The sequence below is a fragment of the Sinocyclocheilus rhinocerous genome, unplaced genomic scaffold (assembly GCF_001515625.1).
Source record: "Sinocyclocheilus rhinocerous isolate Xijiao unplaced genomic scaffold, SAMN03320098_v1.1 scaffold3680, whole genome shotgun sequence".
NCBI classification, from domain to species: Eukaryota; Metazoa; Chordata; class Actinopteri; order Cypriniformes; family Cyprinidae; genus Sinocyclocheilus; species Sinocyclocheilus rhinocerous.
The window spans coordinates 39,915-61,506 of NW_015638106.1; the positions used below are offsets into that span (position 1 = coordinate 39,915).

At 35.7% G+C, this 21,592-nt stretch overlaps 1 protein-coding gene across 1 annotated transcript in view; it reads left to right on the forward strand.

The window, feature by feature from the left end:
• Positions 1-21,592, forward strand: part of LOC107749613 (testis-expressed sequence 264 protein-like) — a 68,822-nt gene that overhangs the window by 8,099 nt on the left and 39,131 nt on the right. The window contains exon 2 of the mRNA XM_016564782.1: positions 6,970-7,191. Coding sequence (XP_016420268.1) covers positions 6,970-7,191 — 222 coding nt within the window. The remainder of the gene's footprint in view (positions 1-6,969; positions 7,192-21,592) is intronic.

The following is a 21,592-nucleotide window of genomic DNA, read 5'->3' on the forward strand; positions in this document are numbered from 1 at the left end:
TACATTTGTTTCAGGATTCTTTGATAAGTAGAAAGTTTATAAGTAGAAAGAACAGCATTTATTTTAAATTGAAATTTTAAAAGTCACTTTTAAACAACTTAATGCAACTATTACTGAATAAAAGTATTCATTTCTTTAAAAAAACTTATTTTTGAAACTTTTGAACAGTACTGTAAATATCTCTAAGTCTAACTGGTGTTTGGAGAACATGACCCTAAACTAGCTCAATTATACAGTGTTTCTGTAGGCCATCTATTCATTCTAACAACCCACTGACTAGTCAAAGTTGAAATGTGTAGTTTTGGATTCACCATCCTCTTATGAAACATGCTAATACATTTCTGTTTACTGCTTGAGACGGAGAAAAATATTTCTATGTTGGACTCTGACCTGATCCCCCATGTTCAGCTTCTTTGTACATTATTTTCTCTTGTTTATTCATCTGAAGACACACAGACCAGGGGAATAAATGCTCTTTACAAGAAAAATACGAAAGGAGGGGAAAATGCTTTCTTCAGAATAGCTTTTTGTTGTCTCAAGGCACTGGTTTAAAATGTAGGGATTAAGACCTCATTTTAGATTAAAAGGTAAATTATCCTCACATTTATAGCCATTTTAAGGATAAAACTCTGCTGAGTCTTGTCCTTTTCAGCACTTTATCTGAACAGCTGACCTAACTGTTCACATGACACAAAGAAATTAACCAGTCGTGAGTGTTTTGTCCAGCTACTAGCAAAATGTCCTACATGCTTGACTTTTGAATGCCAGTCGCCCTCCTCTGCCTTTTTTAATTAGACCGATGGCGTGAACGTTGCCTTGAGCTAGGAGTTATGATTAGTTATAGCCTGCTTGCAAGAGCAGAACATGACTGATGGACAGTCATTGTGGTTCCAGGCGCTTCAGTTTAGCAGTGTCAGTCAGCTAATGAAGCCAGAATCTAGTGCATAAGGTGGACCTTGCGTTTCTTCTCTGATTTATGTCTGAAGCATTCATCTGATGTTAACCATCTTTAATAGATAATCTGAGTTACCCTTCAACTTAATCTGAATCATGCATTATTAAGAATCAAATAAATCTAAATGGTTTTCCTCAAAGCTTCAGGTTGATGGTTTTGACTATTGCAGTGCAAATTCAGATTTCTAGGTTGTCCGCTAAATGCAAATACCGAAACTTTGCTCTTGTGATCCTTTTCCATGACAACTCAAATATTATCACAAGCTTTCCAAACTGGGCTTTTTTGCATACTCTATTTTCTGCCCCATTTATTCTGTCCAGATTGGCCCCTACCCAACACAGCACCTACAGTTCCCCAGAAATGATACGCCATCAGTTTCAATTTCAGTCAGCATGAGAGGCTATTCAACATTTGAGGGCATTCAGGGCAGCTAATCATCTTGAGGAAATGGCAGGTTATGCATATTCATGGTGCCGTGACCCGCTAGTAAATTCATCCTTAGGTGCCATGCTTTTATTTCATGGGGTTTCCATTAGTAACACCTAGTTTTACAGTGTCCACGTAATACATATTATGTCTTACTGTAATTAATAATGGATACATCAATGTGTGTGTGTATACATTAAATAACAATTACTTTCTTTATTTGCCCATCTTATTCAGTACGTTTCTGTATGTTTGTGCTCTGATTGTTCTTCAAATGCAAATTCCCATTCATAGGCACCAATACCTTGTCATATATGGCAATATTTATATATTATTTACATTTTTTGATATGCGCATATGATTTTTAATATATTAAAATATTATAAACTGTCACTCAGGGGCATTGTATACAGCCTGGTTTTGCTTGGGGGACTTGCATGAACAGTTTTCAGTAATGACTTAAAAATACAGTTGAATCTAAATTTAAAATGGACTCTCTGTAAATGGATTGCTTGAACTGATTTGCAGAAATTAACTCTACTTACCAGCTCTAACCAAGAACAGGAACACATTTTTGCAATTCATGCCCATGTTTAAGAAATGTCATGTGTAATGCATCTTCTTGCTAGACCCTCTGGAAAGCCTTTTTTTGCTCTACCGTTTTTTCAAATTCTTATGAAAAACATTAGCTTTAGGCTCGTCCACAAATGTGTCATTGCTATTATTATTTAAAGTATGCAGGATAGCTGTAATCTTAATGTTAAATGTGGTGGTTGCTGCTTGTTGACCTGGATAGTGTTGTTTCATTAGCTGTGTATCTGGAGATGCTCCTTCCTGTAAGTAGTGAAGCCTGGTGCTTTCGTCAAAAGCTTGATAAATAGCCAACCTAAAATTTGTAAAGACTAGCTGCATTAGATTTTATCTGTCCTGTAGCTCCACTAGGTGGTCAGCAGAGGTCTCCCTGATGCTGATTCAGGACTTCATTGTCCAGTGATATATATACATAGGCTCTGACCTTTTCCTTGCATTATTTAATTCTAAATTTTAATTTGCAGTTCTACATTTTTTTTTTTTAGATTTTATGGGTGTGATTTGTTCTTCTGCAGTTCTGTTACAGGAACACTCTGAGTTTGAGAACACAATGTGAGCCTGCTGTTGCATTTATGTTGATGCTTTGCTTATTTGCTGCTTATGCATGTGGTATGAAACGGGCCTTACAATTTTTATAGAGAGTAGGACCCAGAGGTGGGACTTCTTTAGAACTTTCCAATGTCAGCTAGTTTGCTTTACATTCATAAACTCAGACTACAAAGTTCTTCTGTGCCGTATAACGTCCTGATCTGAGCTCTGAAGTATACTCCATGAAACTTTTAGTAATTACACATCTTACAGGTTTCTAGAACATTCCACAGGAGATCTCCAAGTGGAACTTTGCTCTCTGTGTGAAACAAGGCTTCATATCTGTATATATGATTAAATATAATGAGAGGAAGGGTTTCTAGTAGTATAACTCTCCATCAGGTTAAATTGAGGACAGTTCCACCTGCAGTGTCCATACTGAGAAAGCACCGTGAAAACCCTACTTCACAAACCAGGGCTAATGAATCAAACCAGGCCAGCCATGCTAAGCTCACTATCTGTTTCTTTTCATATGGCTTTGTAGCCTCAAACCCAGCTAGCAACAGCATCGTGAAGCCCTAAGATATGGAGAAATTTGTCTATATTTAGCACAAATAAGGCCAGGAAGTTGTTACAAAGTTTGTTGGTACTAAAGTGTATTTATTTTTTAGGGCTGTCAGTTTAACGCGTTGACTTAATTAGTTATGAAAAATAACGTGATTTAAAATATTTTAACACAGTTAACGCCCCCAGACCTGTATGTCGTCTTACATTTCATACAGTTGACTGTTGACAAATATGATGGGCAATAACTCCAGAAATGCAGTTATTCCCTAAAATTCAAGATATTGGGGCAAAAAAATGCCCATGTATGAGTTTTTGTCTCATATTTATATCATATAATAAGCATATCACAGCAGCAACGAGAGCAATATCACCCGAGTGCTGTTTTTGTCACGAAGAACACGAGTGCAAATGTTATTTTATACAACAGTTCAGTAAATAAGAAGTTAATATTGTGCTTTATTTTAAACACAACATTGTGTTTTTGCTAATTTTGCCAACGAAAATATTACCTAAAAAGCCACAGCAGAACTGTTGTGCGTCTCCGAGCAGCACAGCGTTATTCACTTTCCGAATAAATCTGCATCGTGTAAATCAATGATTCAAAGCCCAATTAGAGAGGAGCCGTTTACTAAATTCCTGAATGAATCAGCAGTTTGTACGAATCGACTCATAAAGACATTTACCGCCACCTGCTGGCTGTTTTAGTATCTTCTTTAGAGTATAATTTAATTTTTTTAAATTAATAAATAAATAAATAAAACATTAAAGGGATGGTTCACCAAAAATAAAGAAATAAATTCTGTCATCATTTAGGCTACTCATCCTCATGTTGTTTCAAACCTGAATGACTTACTTTCTTTTGCACCACATAAAAGAAGGTATTATGAATACTGTTGGTAACTAAGCTGTTTTTGGTCACTATAGTGACTTTCATTGCATGAACAAAAAATACTGAGATGTTTCTCAATTTATCTTCTTTTATGTTTCATACTTTATGTTAGGCTATTGTAGCCTAAACATTTAAAACAATAATAGCTTTAAATTATCTTTTGGGGGTATTTTCACAGCCATATTTAGTTTGCGATTAATTCGATTAATTAATTGCAGCACCCTGTAATTAATTAGATTAAAAATTTTAATCAATAATTTTTTAATCGATAATTATAATATTATTTAATAATATTATAACATTTTTATTAAAATGTTTATATTAAAATTCACATTTTAGAATGTAAGTTACTTTGGATAAAAAACATCAGCCAAATGCATAAATGAAAATTAACATATAACTGAAAAATATATAAATAAAAAATAAACAGTGTCTGTATATGTATGTATGTATGTGTGTATATATATATTGTCTCATATTTATATCATATGATAAGCATATCACAGCAGCAATGATACAATATATATATATATATATATATATATATATGTATATATATACTGAAAAAAAACTGTTTATAATGATTAATAGAAATATTTAAAAAAAAATGTTTTTTTTTTTTTGTTAAATATACTCCAATAATCTCCTCAAAGTGTGTTAATTTTGGAGCGAGCGATGAAGATTCATCATCTGTGAATTATTTATCAATGTCTAAATGATCTGGTTCTGAATTTTTGCTCAATTTTGTTGATTCTGTGTCTGGTTTGCGGCTGCCAGTGTGAACTAGGCAGATGCCTCTTGAATTTTCATGAGTCGCCTCTTGAGCCAAGGCTGAGCCGCCTCGCTCTCTACAATTATGCAGATCTGAGCACCTTAGGGACTCCTGTGCTATGCAGAGAGCTTTTGCCATTTCGCCGCCAACCCTTTAAAAAAAAAAAGCGACACTCTCCCCGACGTGCACGCTCCAGAAACCATGTGTTATCCGTGAGCAATCCTGAACGTGGCTGGGGGGAATTCCCAGAAGTCCTAGCCCCGGGAGGATCGAGCAGAGGAAGAGGATAAGGGCTGGGAAAGATGAGAGGAGTAAATCCTTATTACATGTCTGCTAATAAAGAATTACCACATTTTTATTGTTGCAGAGCCTTCATCTGTCAAAAAACGACGGCCCTTGCAAAGCCAAGCAGAGAATTGCTTTTAAAAATTGCCTTTCAAAAAAAGAGAAGTGCAGTGAACCTTGAACGCGAAGATGCGTAACATGCCGTATTGCGTCCGTGTGGCCGGCACAACAACTCAAGAACCAATTAGGCTGTGAGAGAAGGCCTTAGTGCGCCCATTAGTGTTCATAGTCAAATCTGGGGCGAGTGTCAGGAACACAGATCGTAAATTCGCTTCCTTTTCTTGGACGTCTGGAGACCAGATCTTCTCGGTTGTCTTTGATTGGCAGTGTGAAGATTAGTTGGTTTGTTTGAGAGCACTTGTGGTTATTATTTGAATTGGTACTGCGTTTTCTTGTTTCGTCCACATCGGTTGGTTGAATTATTTGACTTAAACAGGCAAACGACAAGTGAAGGGAGGTGTATGTGTAGGCCTTCTTGCTCCAAGTAATTGCCTGTTGTCTCTTGGGTGCTCTGTCTGGAGAACTGCCAGAAATTCCCACTTTATTTGCTGACAGTTGTGTAGGACGGTAGCGATGGAGAGAGTTCTGAATACCATCATTAGTTGGAGAAACAAGCTCTTCGTGCTGGGAAAAGGGACAAAACGTACAAAGGGACAAAGAAGCACGGCAGGGTAGAGAGAGAGAGAGAGAGAGAGAGAGAGAGAGAGAGAGAGAGACAAAGGATGGAGGTGGAAAAGAAAGACAAACCAGGAAACGGGAAAAGAATAGGTTTTTGAAAAGGATGTACTGTATATACGTTTAGCATGATGTCGGTTCCTGTCACCGCTGTCAAACTCTCGAGAAGATCATCTCATTGTCACTCGACAACGCTGACGTGCAGCATTCAGTCTAAATTACGGATGTTAGCGACATATTGAATCATTCACTGTAGTGGGCGAACACATGCTAGATAAGTAATTAGAGATGACAACTTCATAAACGCCTTAATTGTTTTGTCATTAATGTTTTATTGGATTGCCAGCTTCAATGCACATGCGATTGTGAGGGGGTGTTTAAACCATGAGTCTTAAAACTCTTGGTTATTTATAGCTTCTTGTCAATGACACTGTGAAACATACAAGAGATTAGCCAAAAAACACATACTTCGACAGGAAGAAACCATATGACCAACCACAGACTGATTTGCCATTTTGGGAAGAATAGGCCATAGCAGAGAAAATGCTGTTAAGAAAACCATGAAGTACGTTGCCGAAATGTGTGTAGACTTTGTAATCTGACCAGAAATACCAGTGATTTGTTTTTCCTAAACACGCTTTTTGTAGCAGCCTGGTACCCTGTACAGTACTGTTTAAAAGTTTGGTGTCAGTCAAGATTTTTATTCAGTAAGAATGCATTAAATTGGTCAAAAGTGTACTGTACAATAAAGATATTATAATGTTACTGAAATATCTTCCTCCATTTCAAAGAAAACTTTCTGTTCATCAAAAAGAATTTTTACCAGTGATAATGAAATGTTTTTTGAGCAGCAAATCAGCATATTAAAACGGATTCTGAGGGATCATGTGACACTGAAGACTGGAATAATTGCTGCTGAAAATTCAGCTTTGCCATCACAAGAATACCTTATAAATTAAATATACTAAAATAGAAACCGTTACTTTAAATTGTAATAATATTCCACAATATATCTGTTTTCACTGTATTTTTGGTAAACATTGTTGGGACTTCTTTCAAAAACATTAAAAACCTTACTGACCCCACATTTTTGAACTGTAGGCCTATATAAATGACTTTAGGTCCTTGGATCAGTATTATGAATGTAAATATTATTTGTGTTACATTGCAGGTACAGTATATTCAGCACAATCTGATGTAATCTCTCTCTTTTTGTTTCAGACTCAAGCAGATCAGTGTCGGTATGTAGTGGGCAGCATACTGTGTGAAAATGAAGAGAAACCTGACAAAGAGCTGCAGCGTCTGTACGAGAAATTCGGCTACAAGGTCATCTCCTTCCCAGAAGTCACCTGTGCCGTAACTTCCTCGTTTCCAAACAGATGCACTCTGTCCCCCGTCTGCGGTGCTTATAGAGTCTATCCTGAGCTACAACAATATATAAAGGTAACAATCTTGCATAATTTTATATTTGACTCATAATTACTAACAAAGAACTACTGCAGGATTGTTTTCTTTTTATGTTTAATGTATTCTGCTTGTGTTTATTTCTTGATTTTTTTTTTCACCTCCCCTTTTTTAAAACACAACTCAACTTATAGTTTACAGTAAATCGAAATCCCAATGTATGATGTGTTGCAGACTGTTATTGAGTTGCGGGGTTTATCAATATAAATCATCTCCAAACCATTCTGACGGCTGATAATATACCACTAAATTACAATATACGATACTTGGCCGAACGGAGTGCAGCGCTCTGCATTATACACTCTTAAAAATAAAGGTGCTTCAAAAGGTTCTTCAAGCGATGCCATAGAAGAACCATTTTTGGTTCCACAAAGAACCATTCAGTCAAAGGTTATTTAAATAACCATCTCTTTCTTACCTTTTTGTAATCTGAAGAACCTTCTTTCGCCACAAAGAACCTTTTGTGAAACAGAAAGATTCTTCAGATGTTAAAGGTTCTTTAAGGAACCATTTAGACAAAAAGGTTCTTCTATGGCATCGTGAAGCACCTTTATTTTTAAGAGTGTATGTTGTAATTTCCATGGTGCTTTACACACCTCACATCACTAGTGGTCAATATCCGGCAGATCAAATGGAGGACAGCATGTGGAATGTATAGTGAGAAACGTGTGTAAATGGGGAGGAAACGGCCTTAACAACTTCTGAATGGACAGATAACTGGATAGAGAGATGGTAAAGAGGCTGTTAATGAGGTCAGTTTGTGCAAGCTTCCTGGTTGCCGTCTAGTAGCAGGAGTTCAGTACAGTTCAGTGCTGTGAGATAATGTGATGGATAATGCGCTACTTACCACGTGTGAACCATAGTGACACATGAAACTTAAGGTGTTATTTGTATAGGTGTCACTTTTCTGGTGCTAATGCTGTTCTTGTGCTCTATTTCCAATAAGTAACCACCTAGCATACACTAGCAGCTAGCTATCAATGCCTTGGCAACCACCTATAACACCTTTGCATTGTAGTGGCTGTTCACATTGGGTAACCAAGATGGAAGGCGCAACCAAAATTGGCATCCTTGTGGCTCACAATATTGGCGTGACAATCTGTCCTAGTTGCCGTGCTGGCGCATGGGCCGAGACATACAGTTACAAAGCAGCCTGTACCAGATGCTCACTTATTTCCCTAGATGAAAATAATTTTTTTCTACTTACTATCCTTGAATACAAGGAATTTTATAGTTTATTCACCAGAATGGCTCCATACTGTGATTAAAATGAATATAACATAAAGTAACATAAAGTTTGTGACAATAATTTAAATGTAGTTGCTGTTAAGAAACCTTTTTGTCCATGTGTTTTTGTCGGATATTATCTTGTTAGTGTGCTCATTGCAAGTTGTGACGTTTGATTTGCGAACAAGTGGCTCTTATTAACCAGATCTCATTAACATGGAAGTCCATTTCCGTCACTGAATAAAAAATAAAAAAATGTTAATTGCGACTTTTTCTCTCAGAATTCTGACTTTTTTTCTCAGCATTGCGTGATAAAAACTCGCAATTCTGACTTTTTTGTTTTTCTGAATTGTGAAAGACTCGATTGAGAATTCTCTAATTGAGAATTATAAAGTATGAATTGCGAGATTCTGCCGTTGCAGTTTTGACTTTTTTCTCAGAATTGCATGATATAAACTTGGTTGTGAGAAAAAAAGTCTTGTGAGAAAAAAGTCCGAATTGCAAGGTTTTATCTCGCAATTCTGACTTTGTATCTTGCAATTGCAAGTTTATATCCCACTATTCTGACTTTAAAACTTGCAATTGTGAGTTTATATCACACAATTCTGAGAAAAAAATATCAGAATTGTGAGTTTATATCTCGCAATTCTGACTTTACGAATCGCAATTGCGAGTTTATACCATGCAATTCTAAAAACAAGTTCAGAATTGCGAGTTTATATTACGCAATTCTGAGATAAAAAGTCAAAATTGCGAGATGTGTACTCGCAATTGCGAGAAAAAAAATTCAGAATTGAAGTTGCAATTACTTTTTTATTTTTTATTCAGTGGTGGAAATGGGCTTCCATACATTAATGAGTCAGTCTGTTGAAAAGATTCAAAAACAGCCTCAAAGTCACTGGTCAGTTAGCAGTTTGACCAGTATGATTCAAACTGCTGGTTTCAGTCAGTCGATTCAGTCAGTAAATCATTCAAGGCTTCATTTCTCAAAAGCATTGCAAGCCTAAGTTGATAATAGAGACCTTTGGTAAAATATGTAATTAATATAAATTGCATTACTAAGGTAGTGGTCTCATAAATCTTTTTTTTTTTTTTAAAGGGACTGACTGTAAACAAAATTCAGCTACAGGTCTCTGTCCATTTTCTTGAAAATAGCTAAAACTATGATGTAAGAACAGTGAAAGCAACTGATTCCACTTGTTGACCTGGTACTTCCATTTTTTGTCCTTCCTTCTTTCTCTCTTCAACTCTCTCTCTCTCTCTCTCACACACACACACACATTTTCTAACTTGGCTTGTCTGACAGCTTATTAAGAGTAGTGCAATAGTTACATGAGCAGTGCAGTGTAGGAGTCAGCAGAAGATGTATGTTGCATTATGGGATTGTGTGTGTGAGTTTGTAATGTGATGTATATGGAGTGGCAGAGTTTACAAAGATGGGACTGAGCAGATGAATAATGGAGAGACATTCACAAATGCACGTGTGTGTAGGCAGGGACATGTCTTTACAATGATTTATTGAATAGAATCTGGCAGAAGTTCAGACTGGCGCTTCCTTTATTATGAAACTGAAGTAAGACTTCCTGCAAAGACCTCTGTACACCCACCACTACCACACAGCACATGCACAACATTTAGATAGGACATGTAACCAGATAGGACATGTAAGTCACCAGGGATGTGTGCGTCTGAAGTGTTTGCTCATTTGTAATGCATTTGTAATATGCTCGAGCAGATCAATCCCCAACATGCTACAATTGAATTACATTATTCAATTCTTTCTACATATTTTTATTTTTTCTGAAAGCATTATTAGTGCATTGCCACTATCTAGCTGGCTTATTTTTTGTTGTCATATTTTTGTCAACAGTATATTTTAATTAAAATTGTTAACAGTTAATTTATCATCAGGATGTGTATTTTTTTTTTGTTGTTTTAGTAATTTGGGGATGAAAATAACACATTTAAATGTACCTATATATTTTACTAATACATTATAGTATATTAACATTGTCACATATGGTCATCCATATGTGACAATGTTAGATGATTGTTTTTAGATTTTTTTTTTTGGCAACTGATTCAGCTTGTACTGATTCATACATATAAACAACATAAACTAGAGGTCTGCATTGCATGGATTTTTCAATCCTGTTCCCATAAGATTCTGTCCCGTTCCTCCAAAAATATATTAGATTTTGTCCTGCTCCCACCAGCAACCATGAGTCTGTAATATGAATAACACAAATAACATTCTGCATTGTAAAAAATGCATTTGAGTAACTATTATTGTAATTTTAGATCATTATATTTTGTGGAGTCCAACATGTCATCGCACAAGGTCCCGCACTCATATCAGTATCTTCCTGCCCGTATCAGTATTCGGCAATCAAAACTTGTCCTGCACTCGTATATACGGATCAAACCTCTAAACCAAACTCCAACAACAGTTTTGAAATTAAGTTTTAATCAGAGATGACCAAATAAAAGTACATTTAAAATCTTCGTAATATTTACAATGTTGTTTAATTTTTATTTCCAAGTAATTATGAGTATCCAACGTATCACCCAGCTAGTGCTTGTGTCTAGTTCCTATAAATATCCTGTGGAGTGGACATGTGTTGGGAATGGCTTCTGTTGGTTCTCAGCCGAGCGTGGCAGTTGGCGCGGGGAGGTGCGGTCTGTTGTGGCACAGGTCAAACACTGAACTGCCCCTCTGCCAACCCTAGATATCCCTTTTTATCTTCTCCATTGACAAATCCTTTCTATTTATTCCTCTCCCACACGCTTCTCCATCTTAGTATTGGTCCCTCAGTCCTCTTTTATATATCGCTCTTCGTGGAGGAGATAAATCACTTGTCCACCCATTATCGACAGAAGACACGGACACATTCTTCTCAATCTGCTGAGAGGCTGAGTCTTCGCTGAAAATGATAAACACACAAACACACGGACCATCTGTTAGACAGCGAGAGGGCAGAATCTCCTGCACCCACACAGGAGTTCACTCCTAAGAAACACAGCATACACAGAGTATGTGGGCAGTCCCATTACACCGTAACAGTGATTTCAAACTGTGTGTGTGCGTGTGTGAGTGCATGCCGACCCGTGAGCGAGCCGTGTGGATCCAGCAGAAGGCTGGCTGTCAGAGGATTGACTAAGCCCATTAAAAGAGGTGATTTTTAAGAAGTAGGGATAAAGGAAGGGCGAGATGAACTACATTAGAGGGATTTGCCTGAGCCCCTACAGTTCTCTAACAACGTACCCCTGTCTCAGTGCTAGAGTTTTGTCTAAACTCGAAACACAAAGTTTTAATCCAATTAACAGCATCGCACTGATCCGCTTTAAGAAATTATGTACATAGTGGCCAAACTGATTAACGTTTGCTGCCTGATGATTTAAATGTTTGTTGCACTTTTTATAGCCCTTGGTTTCAAAAACATTAAGCTCTAGCAAGCAACCGTATCTGATAAGAATGCTTTAGTACAAGAATGTTATTTGAACTGTGAAGTTGTCTACATCATCTGTTTAGCTGTAGAACTGCTGTTTTAGGTGGATAAACTACTAGATATGAATTATAGATGTAATGGCACTGCCAACTTTTTCAGCGGCCTTGGTTCAGGATACGTTTGTCTTCATTCATTTTCTTCATTGGAATTTTGAAAAACTACTTTAAACCAAAAAAACAAGCACTAAGGTGAATCACTACTCTATAAGCTTGGATTTGAGTCCAAAATGTTTTTGAAAGTCGTAAAAAGGATAAGAATAGGCCTATGTGTTTTTTTATGAGACAACGATTCAATATAAAACTGTTGACCAAGTCATTGATTGTAAATCTTAAATACAATATTTTGCAACTTATTAAATTATATATAAATATATAAGATCTAATTTATTTTGATGCAGTTCTTGTCTTCGTGGTAACAGTGATTTCTCTTCTTGGTGGATCTCTATTCAGAATTATGGGTTGTGAGGTTCTTCCTAGGAAATGTGGCTAAGCTCATGGTTGGTCTGTCCTGAAAAATTTATACCTTAACATTAAAAATGTACTTCTATGGATAAAAAGAAGGAAATTTTTCTTCCAGAACCCAAGTGTTGTGCTCTGTTACTATTTTGCTCCAAGTAAATAATCTTTTGTGGATAATTATGTAATTTCTCTTTCTGGTATGTGAAAAGTTATGCACCTTTGACTTCTATTATAAGTGCATTATTGTAAATGCATTTTTTTTTTATCGTGTTTTCAGTCTTGGAGGACATTCCTATACATATCCATGCAGTTTTTACTTATTTAACATCTTTACCATTTGCTGTTTACTGATGTTTATCAAGATTTTCAGAACATATTATGTATTCTCTGCATGTGTAAAAGCCTTTTCGGAACCTTCATTACATGCTATTAATTGCAAGCAAATCTATCTAAAGTTGACCCCGCCCATCTTGGCAGTTACCTGAACAACATACTGATTCCATTTCCCTCTAGTCCAATCAGCTCATGAATAATGCAGCTCTGTTCCTCCCTATCCTCTTTGATGTTATTATTTGTTAAATTAAACATGCAAAATTGGTTGTGGTAGTACATGGCATCCATATTTAATGAGCTTTCCAATGTGTGGGCAGCTGGAAAAGAACCGCAGTGAATCTGAGGAGCAAAAAATTAATCTAATAAAAAGATAAATGGAATGAAGAATATGGTGATGAGACTACTTTAAAAGCTTGTACAAAGTTTGATTTTTTTTATATATATACTGTACATATATATACACATACACACACTATATACTGTACACAGTCATTTTTCAAAATTCAACCACCAGTTGTTAATTATGGTGTCTCTCACAAACTCTTCTTCTAATCAGACAATGTCTTATTGTAAATTTCTGTTAGCAGGGTTTTACCTCCTGCTAGTAATTTCATGTTAAGATTGTATTAACTGTAGCTTGTTCTAACACACAGTCAGCTGGAGAGGAAGAGAGAGGAGATAGAGGAAGAAGGGGGAATAGAAGCTGACCATAGGCTCCCCTTTTATGCTGTATCATATGTGCCCCTCTAGAGGGAGTGTGTGTGGGTGGGCTGGCAGGCAGACTGTTTGATCCTCACAGGTAGCCCTACATCTTTAATGAGACCCTATCAACCCTCCCCCATCTCATTTTCTGTACCTTCCCCTGGCCTTTCTTTGGGCCTATTTACACCTGCTATTAACATCTGTTTTGGGCATCTAAAACTAAATCTAAAAATTTGGAAGCATGTATGCATAATGTACATAATACGTATGCATAAGAATGCATGAGATTAATTAATATATTTAAAAGAAGTCTCGCCAATTGCTCACAATGTCTGCATTTATTTTATTAAAACAAAACCAGTAATGTTGTGAAATGTTTCTATTTCAATATATTTTAACATTTTTCTATTTCTGTGATGGCAAAGCTGAACTTTATAATATATAGCCATTAGTCCAGTCTTCAGTGTCACATGATCTCTCAGAAATCATTCTAATATGCTGATTTGGTGGCTTAAGAAACATTTCTTTTTATGATCAATGTTGAAAATAGTTGTGCTGCTTAATATTTTTTGTGAAAACTGTGATACGAGTCACAATTCTTGGATGAAAAGAAATAGAACAGTCATAGAATAGTATAGAACAGCACTTCTTTAAAAATAGAAATCATTTGTAACATACGTCTTTACTGCTACTTTTGATCAATTTAATGGATACTTGCTGAATAAAAGTATTAATAATAAAAAAAAACTTACACAATCATGAGACTATCAGTTTGCATAATGTTACAATTTAGAACAACATTTGAAAAAGTCCTGATAATAATTTAAATAATATTTTCACTACATAATAAATGGGAAAAGGAAGTTTAAATGGCAATCTAAGCACTTGTAATTCGATGGATGTTAATAGTAGGTTCCTCTCTCTTTTTCTTTCTTTCAATAAAGCTAAATATGTGGTTGTTGTAAGTTGTAACAGATTCCGGTGCAGCTTTAAATTGGCCAGCATTCAGCAAAAATGAACTGTACTATTTGTGTAGCCTATTAGACTATTCTTGTCTTTGTTTGTGAGAAGAGGACTGATACAGGAGAGCAAGAGAGTTCTCACTTGAGAGGTTCAGTCAGGCAGACAGTCATTGACTTAATCAGTGAAGTAGCCAATCTGTGTGTGTGTGTGTGTGTGTGTGTGTGTGTGTGTGTGTGCGCATTCTGAAGAGGGCACGGCCGTATGCCAGATATAGCTGCTTCATAATTGATATGAGCGTCCTGGAGCATTGTTCAGTGTGTGTGCTGTCGCTGACTACATGTGTACGTTATCATGGATAGCAAAGATGTGAACATCACAGCACTGAACCATGGTGGGCTTTGTAGTGAATGCTTAAGATCCAGTCTTGGGATATTTCACGGATTCACTTTCTTCTTGAGGTTAAAGAAAGTTCAACAGAAAATCCCTTCAGGCGAGAGTGATTTTCAGGACAGATAAATAGAAAATTCATCTAAATATAGTGTAGTTTGGGGCTCAGTATGGATTTGTTTCCAAAGCTATCCAAAAAAATACATATTAGTATTTATTAAAGGTTGTTAGATTGCATTAAAAATCATGTTTCATATTTCATGAACCCATAAAGTAATGGATATATGGCATGGCATGGTATTGAATGATTGCCATGTTTTTATATACCATAGTATTTACCTCGTATTTCGCAAGTAAGTGTACATCAGTTGTTAGTCCACATGTCTATCCTCTATGTCAGAGGTTCTCAGTCTTTGTATGTCTGCACTATCATGTATGTCTGCACTATGTTTGTACTTTCTTCTGCACTGGAAGCTCCTGTCGTCAAGTCAAATTCCTTGTGTGTGTAAACAGACTTGGCAATAAAGCTCTTCTGATTCTGATTCTAATAAGTTGTTCAGATGGGGCTGAAACAAGTCTACTGAAGCCTCAGAGTTGTGATATTAATAAATTATTCTGGTTTAAAACATTAAACGGTTATTAAAATCTGTCAGGAAACAGCTTATGCATATAAAAAGGACCTTAGACTTTTAAAGTTAGTAGCATTTAACATTTTTAAATTGCTGACATAATAGACCGAACAGAAATAGAGATCAAGTGAGCAGAGAAAATGTCACAGCAGCTAGTTCACAAATAATGGGGCATTAAGGAATAGTTCACCCGAAAATGAAAATTAGAATTTTCTCACTCTCAGGCCATCCAAAATGTAGAGGAGTTTGTTTTCTTCATCTGAATGAATTTAGAGAAATTTACCATTCCATCACTTGCTCATTAGAATGAGAGTTCAAACAGCTGATAAAAACATCATAGTAACCCACAAGTAATCCATGACTCTAGTAATCCAGTGCAATTTTAAGAAAGTTAGATTTTTGGGTGAACTGTTCCTATAGCATATATTTTGAAGACAATAATTTAATTGTGAGTTTAAGTGATCCACGTTGCAGTGCCTACAGACCAGTACTTGAGACAGCTGTATAGAGATTTGTGTTAAGAACAGTTTCCCATTTACTTGCATTAAGGCGATAAATTGGCGGTGATGCAAGTGAGACCCAGAGGGAGTATGGTTGAGGGGTCAGACCAACACCCTTACACATTAAAAGTGCATGAATCAGTCTCACCTCAGAGTCCATGCACACACATGCACACAAAAACTCATATACACATCATAAGTTTTTTGTATATATGTTTGCTTATTGGTGTTAAAATGTTTTTCCTTGAATTATTTATTGGTATGGGTTATAGTTCAAGAGTGTCTGCTTGATAATTATTCCCGACAGTGTTTTCTTTGATTTCTCCAGTGAACAAGAGAAAAGATTACCTAGACCTAGATCAATATTTTTTTCTTAAAAGTATGAGTACAGAGCTTAACATTTTCCCTTAACATGAATTTTTAAAAGCATGTTTTCCCCTCTATGTTGGCTGTGTGATCAGATTATTATACCACTCTCATGTGTTCATTTATAAAGCTCTTTGTTTTTTTAGACTGCAGCCATTGTATTACCGTTGTTTTAAAGTATACGTTTAAATATCACACTCATTACCGCTCAAAGGTTTGGGGTCAGTACAGTTTTAGTTTGAATAATTTCATTCAATAAGGATACTTTAAATTGATCAAGGTGACAGTAAAGACATTTATCATGTTAGACATTATTTCTATTTTAAATAAATGCTTTGCTTTTGAACTTTCTATTCATTATAAAACCTTGCACAAAAATATTAAGCAGCACAACTGATTTCATTAATTGATAATAAGAAATGTTTCTTGAGCTCCATATCAGCACCTTAGAATAATTTCTGATGGATCATGTGACACCAAAGACTGAAGTAATATATTATAATATATTAAAATAGAAAATAGTTCTTATTTATTGTAAGTTCTTATTTATTGTCACAAAATATTACTGCATTTTTGTAAGTAAATGCAGCTTTGATGAGCATAAGAGACTTTGTTAAAAAAATATTACTGACCAAACTATTGTATGATAGAGTGTATGTATAGTTTATTAGTATATTGTGGGTTTATTTTTCTGCTGTGTATCGCTCTGCTTCTTTCATCACTGGAGGGCTGTATAATGATGCTGTCAGTTTCACCTTGGAGAAACTGACACTGTTATGTAATCTTATGGAATATTCAATGTGCTTGTACTTTGTTTTTCATAGACAATGTGAGTCACAGCTGGTCTGAGAAAGATAAGCTACGTCTACTATTATGTTGTTTTCTGTTCCCTGTAGCTTGACCCCAGCTCCTTGGTTGGGTCGTTTTGTGTGATTTGGATCCTGTGAGATCAATAACCCTTAAGACTAATAATTGCAACAAAAGTCTACCCAGTCATCTATAACAGCATTGACAGGACTCAACATTGCAAGACCATAATGCATTTTGAATGTGTTCTAATGCATGCGAAATATAACCCAACCTATAACCTTAGGGATTCAATTGCCAAAGCATATGAAGAGGTGGTAAAAATACAGAGTATGTTTGAAATATTGACATACGACCTTACATTTTATTCATGGTCAATGAAGACCAAAACGATTTGTTACTAGCATTCTTCATAATATCGTCTTATATGAACGAAGAAATCCATACAGGTTTGGAACAACATGAGGGTGAGTAAAGGATGACTTTTATTTTTGGGTGAACTATCCCTTTAATGGATTTACTTGGCTTATAGTTTAAGTTGCAGAATATTTTAGAGTGAAAATGTTATTTTTTTCTCTGTTAATCCTCCATTCCAGTTTAATATGCTGAGACAAGTGTAAATAAGCCAATCACAGGTTGATTTTCCCAAAAATTGTAAACACTGTGGCACTAAGACCAGCCAACACAACAGCATGTCCTTAACCAATGACATGAGTTTGGGGTGTGGCTATTCGTTTGTTCAACCAATTGCAGACGAGTGACTAATGTAATTTAATTTGATGATGTTAGTTGGGCAGAAATGACAAACTCCCTCTTTTTTTGTGAGGCTGGTTCAGTTCTGTTGGGTTTGGGCATTAATGTGCCTGTAGTTTTATCAGACTATTTGTGCTCAACCTATAGTATAGTGTGCTGTAATCAGATAAAACATGGTATGATGTAAATAAATAAGACTGATATTCCAAGATCATACAATTTGACTGATTCAAACTGACCTTTGCTATATTGTAAAATTGTGCTCTTTTTAATGTTGCCTATAATGGCCCTCTAATATCCTTAATAAGCCTTCACACAGCGCTGTCCATCATCAGAGATATTTAAAGAGGCAAAAATCACATCCCACTTTTCTTAACCACAGTCATTAAAGTCCAAATCACAATGCTGGTCTCCCAGCGCTGTGAGGAAGCAGTTATTCTCATAGAGAGAGAGATGTGCTAGATGTTGGCTACTGGGCCGCTGGTATTTCAAGCTGTAATTGTACACTATGGGGGGTACATCTTAGGGCACTGGTCCACTAGAGACTTTAAAATGAAAAAAAAAAAAAACCTGAAAGAATTGTTTTAATGTGTAGTCATATTATAAGTGCTTTACAAGCATATGTGGGTGTTGTGTATCCTCCAGCTCTGATAGTGTTGAACATGAATGATATATCATGTAATTAAACATAAAATAATTAGAATGAAATCCCACATCAGAAAAATATATTTTCTTATGTGCATAACACTGGTTAATGTTTTCTCATAAAGCATGTATATGATATTTTAAGTTCAAATTCAAGTTAGAAGATGTAAACATTATATATATATATACATATAATTTTTTTAAGACTTCAGTTCTCGTTGCATTTACCATCCTCTGCAGTCTGTTTCCAAATGATTCAGTCATTATCAATTCATTACCATTATCATTACTGTTTCCAAGTGATCATTATCATCCAGTTCTTGAAAATGATTGATTGATTGATTGATTTTTCTTGTTTATTTTCTTACATTTTAGGTTCCCAAAAATCCTGCTTTTAAATCAAAACTGTATCCATTGAAAAGACTGTGTAGATTTTATGAAGGACACACAAAGCAGTTCTGTTAACTGATGAAGCAGATCTCAAATGGCTAGATATCTAAATATAGATAGCAGTATCTATCCATTGTCTATCACTAATTAAAATCCATGAAGCCCCACTCCTCATTCTTATACCTCAAACCAGCTGCTTTTTCAGCCAAGTTCCCGACTTGTTTACTTGGAATCAAGCATGAGCAGGGGGCAGAGGTGGGCATCTCCCTCTGGTTTTATGAGTTCATGTGTGCTTCCAGGCAATATATATGAAATCACCACACTCCCACATATTGGAGACCTACATAACTGTGTGTCTGTTTGTTTGTGTGTGCACTGCATGTTTGTATGAAAGCACTGATTGTATGATGTTGATTAAAAGACAGGCGATTTCCCCTCCCATCCTTTGGCTTTCCATTAGATGCATTTGTTCTCCTCTTTTATGTTGGCAGAGAGAGGAGGCGGACTTTCATGTTTAGACTTTCATTGCTCTGCATGTGAAGGACTGTGTGTGTTTCATCCTGCATCTTGCTTGGGTTTTAAGTGTGTGTGTGTGGCTCATCTGCTGGTACGTGTTACATAAAGTGCGAGTGTTTCTGTGTGCGTTGGTTTTCTTGAGAGCTTCTGCCTTTTCATGGGGCTTGAAACCGACAATATGAGTTGCGGTTTCACCGAGCCACTTGATTAAATTATGAAGACCAGTTGATTATGCTCTTTCTGTCACTCAGGTGAACATGCCAGGCCCTAATTTGATCTCTTTGTAGCTAATGTAATCTGTGTTACAGCTATCACCAGTGATTGGGATTAATAGAAGTGATAGAGTGGGGAGAATATCGTGAGATGATTGTGCCTGTCTGATCTATGTTCACCTTGTATGACACCTTAAGCATCTCCAGGCCACAGGAAGTATTCATCTCTCAGTGTTTGGCAGTGTTTGTCTTTCCTGTATGAAAGCTGGTGGACCAAACCTGCAATTACTGTCTCTGCAATTGCCTGTTTGCCTTTGTCAGTTTGTCTGCTGTCTGAAATCAGACAGGAAATGAAATCCTGCTCTTCACAAACAATGCCAATCTTTATTTAAAGGTGATGTGTGTCAAATTGTCAGTGTTAAACTACTTTCTTTTATCCCAGCATCATTTTCAGAAACGGCTTCAACTAAACATTGCTTTTTTTTTAGCATCCTAACCAGGCCAATGCAGCAACTTTAGTTCGACCAATAAATGTGAGTTTGGGGTTTAGATTATCAGTTTTTTTGACCAATTGCAGGCCTGGGAGTGTTCAGGAAACCTGTCATTATTTTTATTTTTTTCCTGTTTGGTCAAAATGGTACAGAAAAAAGCACACTTTATACTTTATATTTAAGCAGAAAGGTATGAACAGTTGAATAGTTAGGGCAAAAAGTATTTTTACAAGTACTTCTGTTATGACTTTATTTACATTATAATACAGTAACAGTTCCATTGTTTTAATAGTATTGTTGCTTTTATTACACAATATTTGTACATAATAATAATATGAAGCAAATACACTACTGTGTGGGATCGGTAAGATTTTTTAAATGGTTTTGAAATTTAAACATCAGTTTCTATATACTTACCAATATTTATGTCAATATTTATTTGATTAAAACTACAGTAAAAGCTTTAATATTGTAAATATTATTACAATTTAAAATGACTGTTTTGAATATATTTTAAAATGTAATTTATTCCTCTTATGCAAAGCTGAATTTTCAGCAGCAATTACTCCAGTCTTCAGTGTCACATCACATGATCCTTCAGAAATAATTTTAACATGCTGAATTGCTGCTCAAGAAACATTTCTTCTTCTAATTATTATAATGTTGAAAAATGTCCTGCTTAATATTTTTGTGGAGACTGTGATCATTTTTTTCAGGATTCTTTGAAGAATAGACATGTCAAAAGAGCAGCATTTATTTGAAAATTGAAAAAATTTAATGCCATAACTGTTATTGTATTGTGCTGGATTTTGAACTGGCCAATTACAATCAGCATTCAAAATTCGAACTAGTGGTTCTATAAAAACTACTTAAAAGTACTCTGCATGAAAAAGTATCAGACATGGGTTTATCTCAAGAAAACAGAATGATTCAGAGGTTGATTGTATTTTTTTTCCTTTTCGAGTGATTATTAAAGGTTAAAAAAGTTCAAAAGCATCTGTCCATTTCCTATATCACACACTCAAATACCACATTAGCATCTCTGAAGTAGACTCTCTATTCTCCTCGCACCCTTTTGGGACTCCAAAACCCCCTTTGCTTTCTATTCACTCTCTATTCACCTACTGCCCTTTGCAGCTGTCTGTGTATCGCAGTGGTCTCTCAGGACGCCTCTTTATATGTTTGTCAGACAGGGAGGCATTTTGTATTTTGTTCTGTGAGATGCTTTTAACTGGATTTAGTCAACTTGTAGAGAAAAATACACATCAAATATAGATAAATACCTCAAAGATATTTTTTCTTTCACATGTCTAAGCAAGTTTTCATAGTTCATATTTCATAGTTTCATAGTTCAAGTTTTTGCATTTCATAGTATTTAACAGACAAAACATCAAACCTGTCTACTGAAAGTGAATGTAGCATTCAAATGCTATCAGTTATGATGTCTTGCTATTATAGTGGCGACCTTTTCAACTGTATTGAGGCGGTTTGA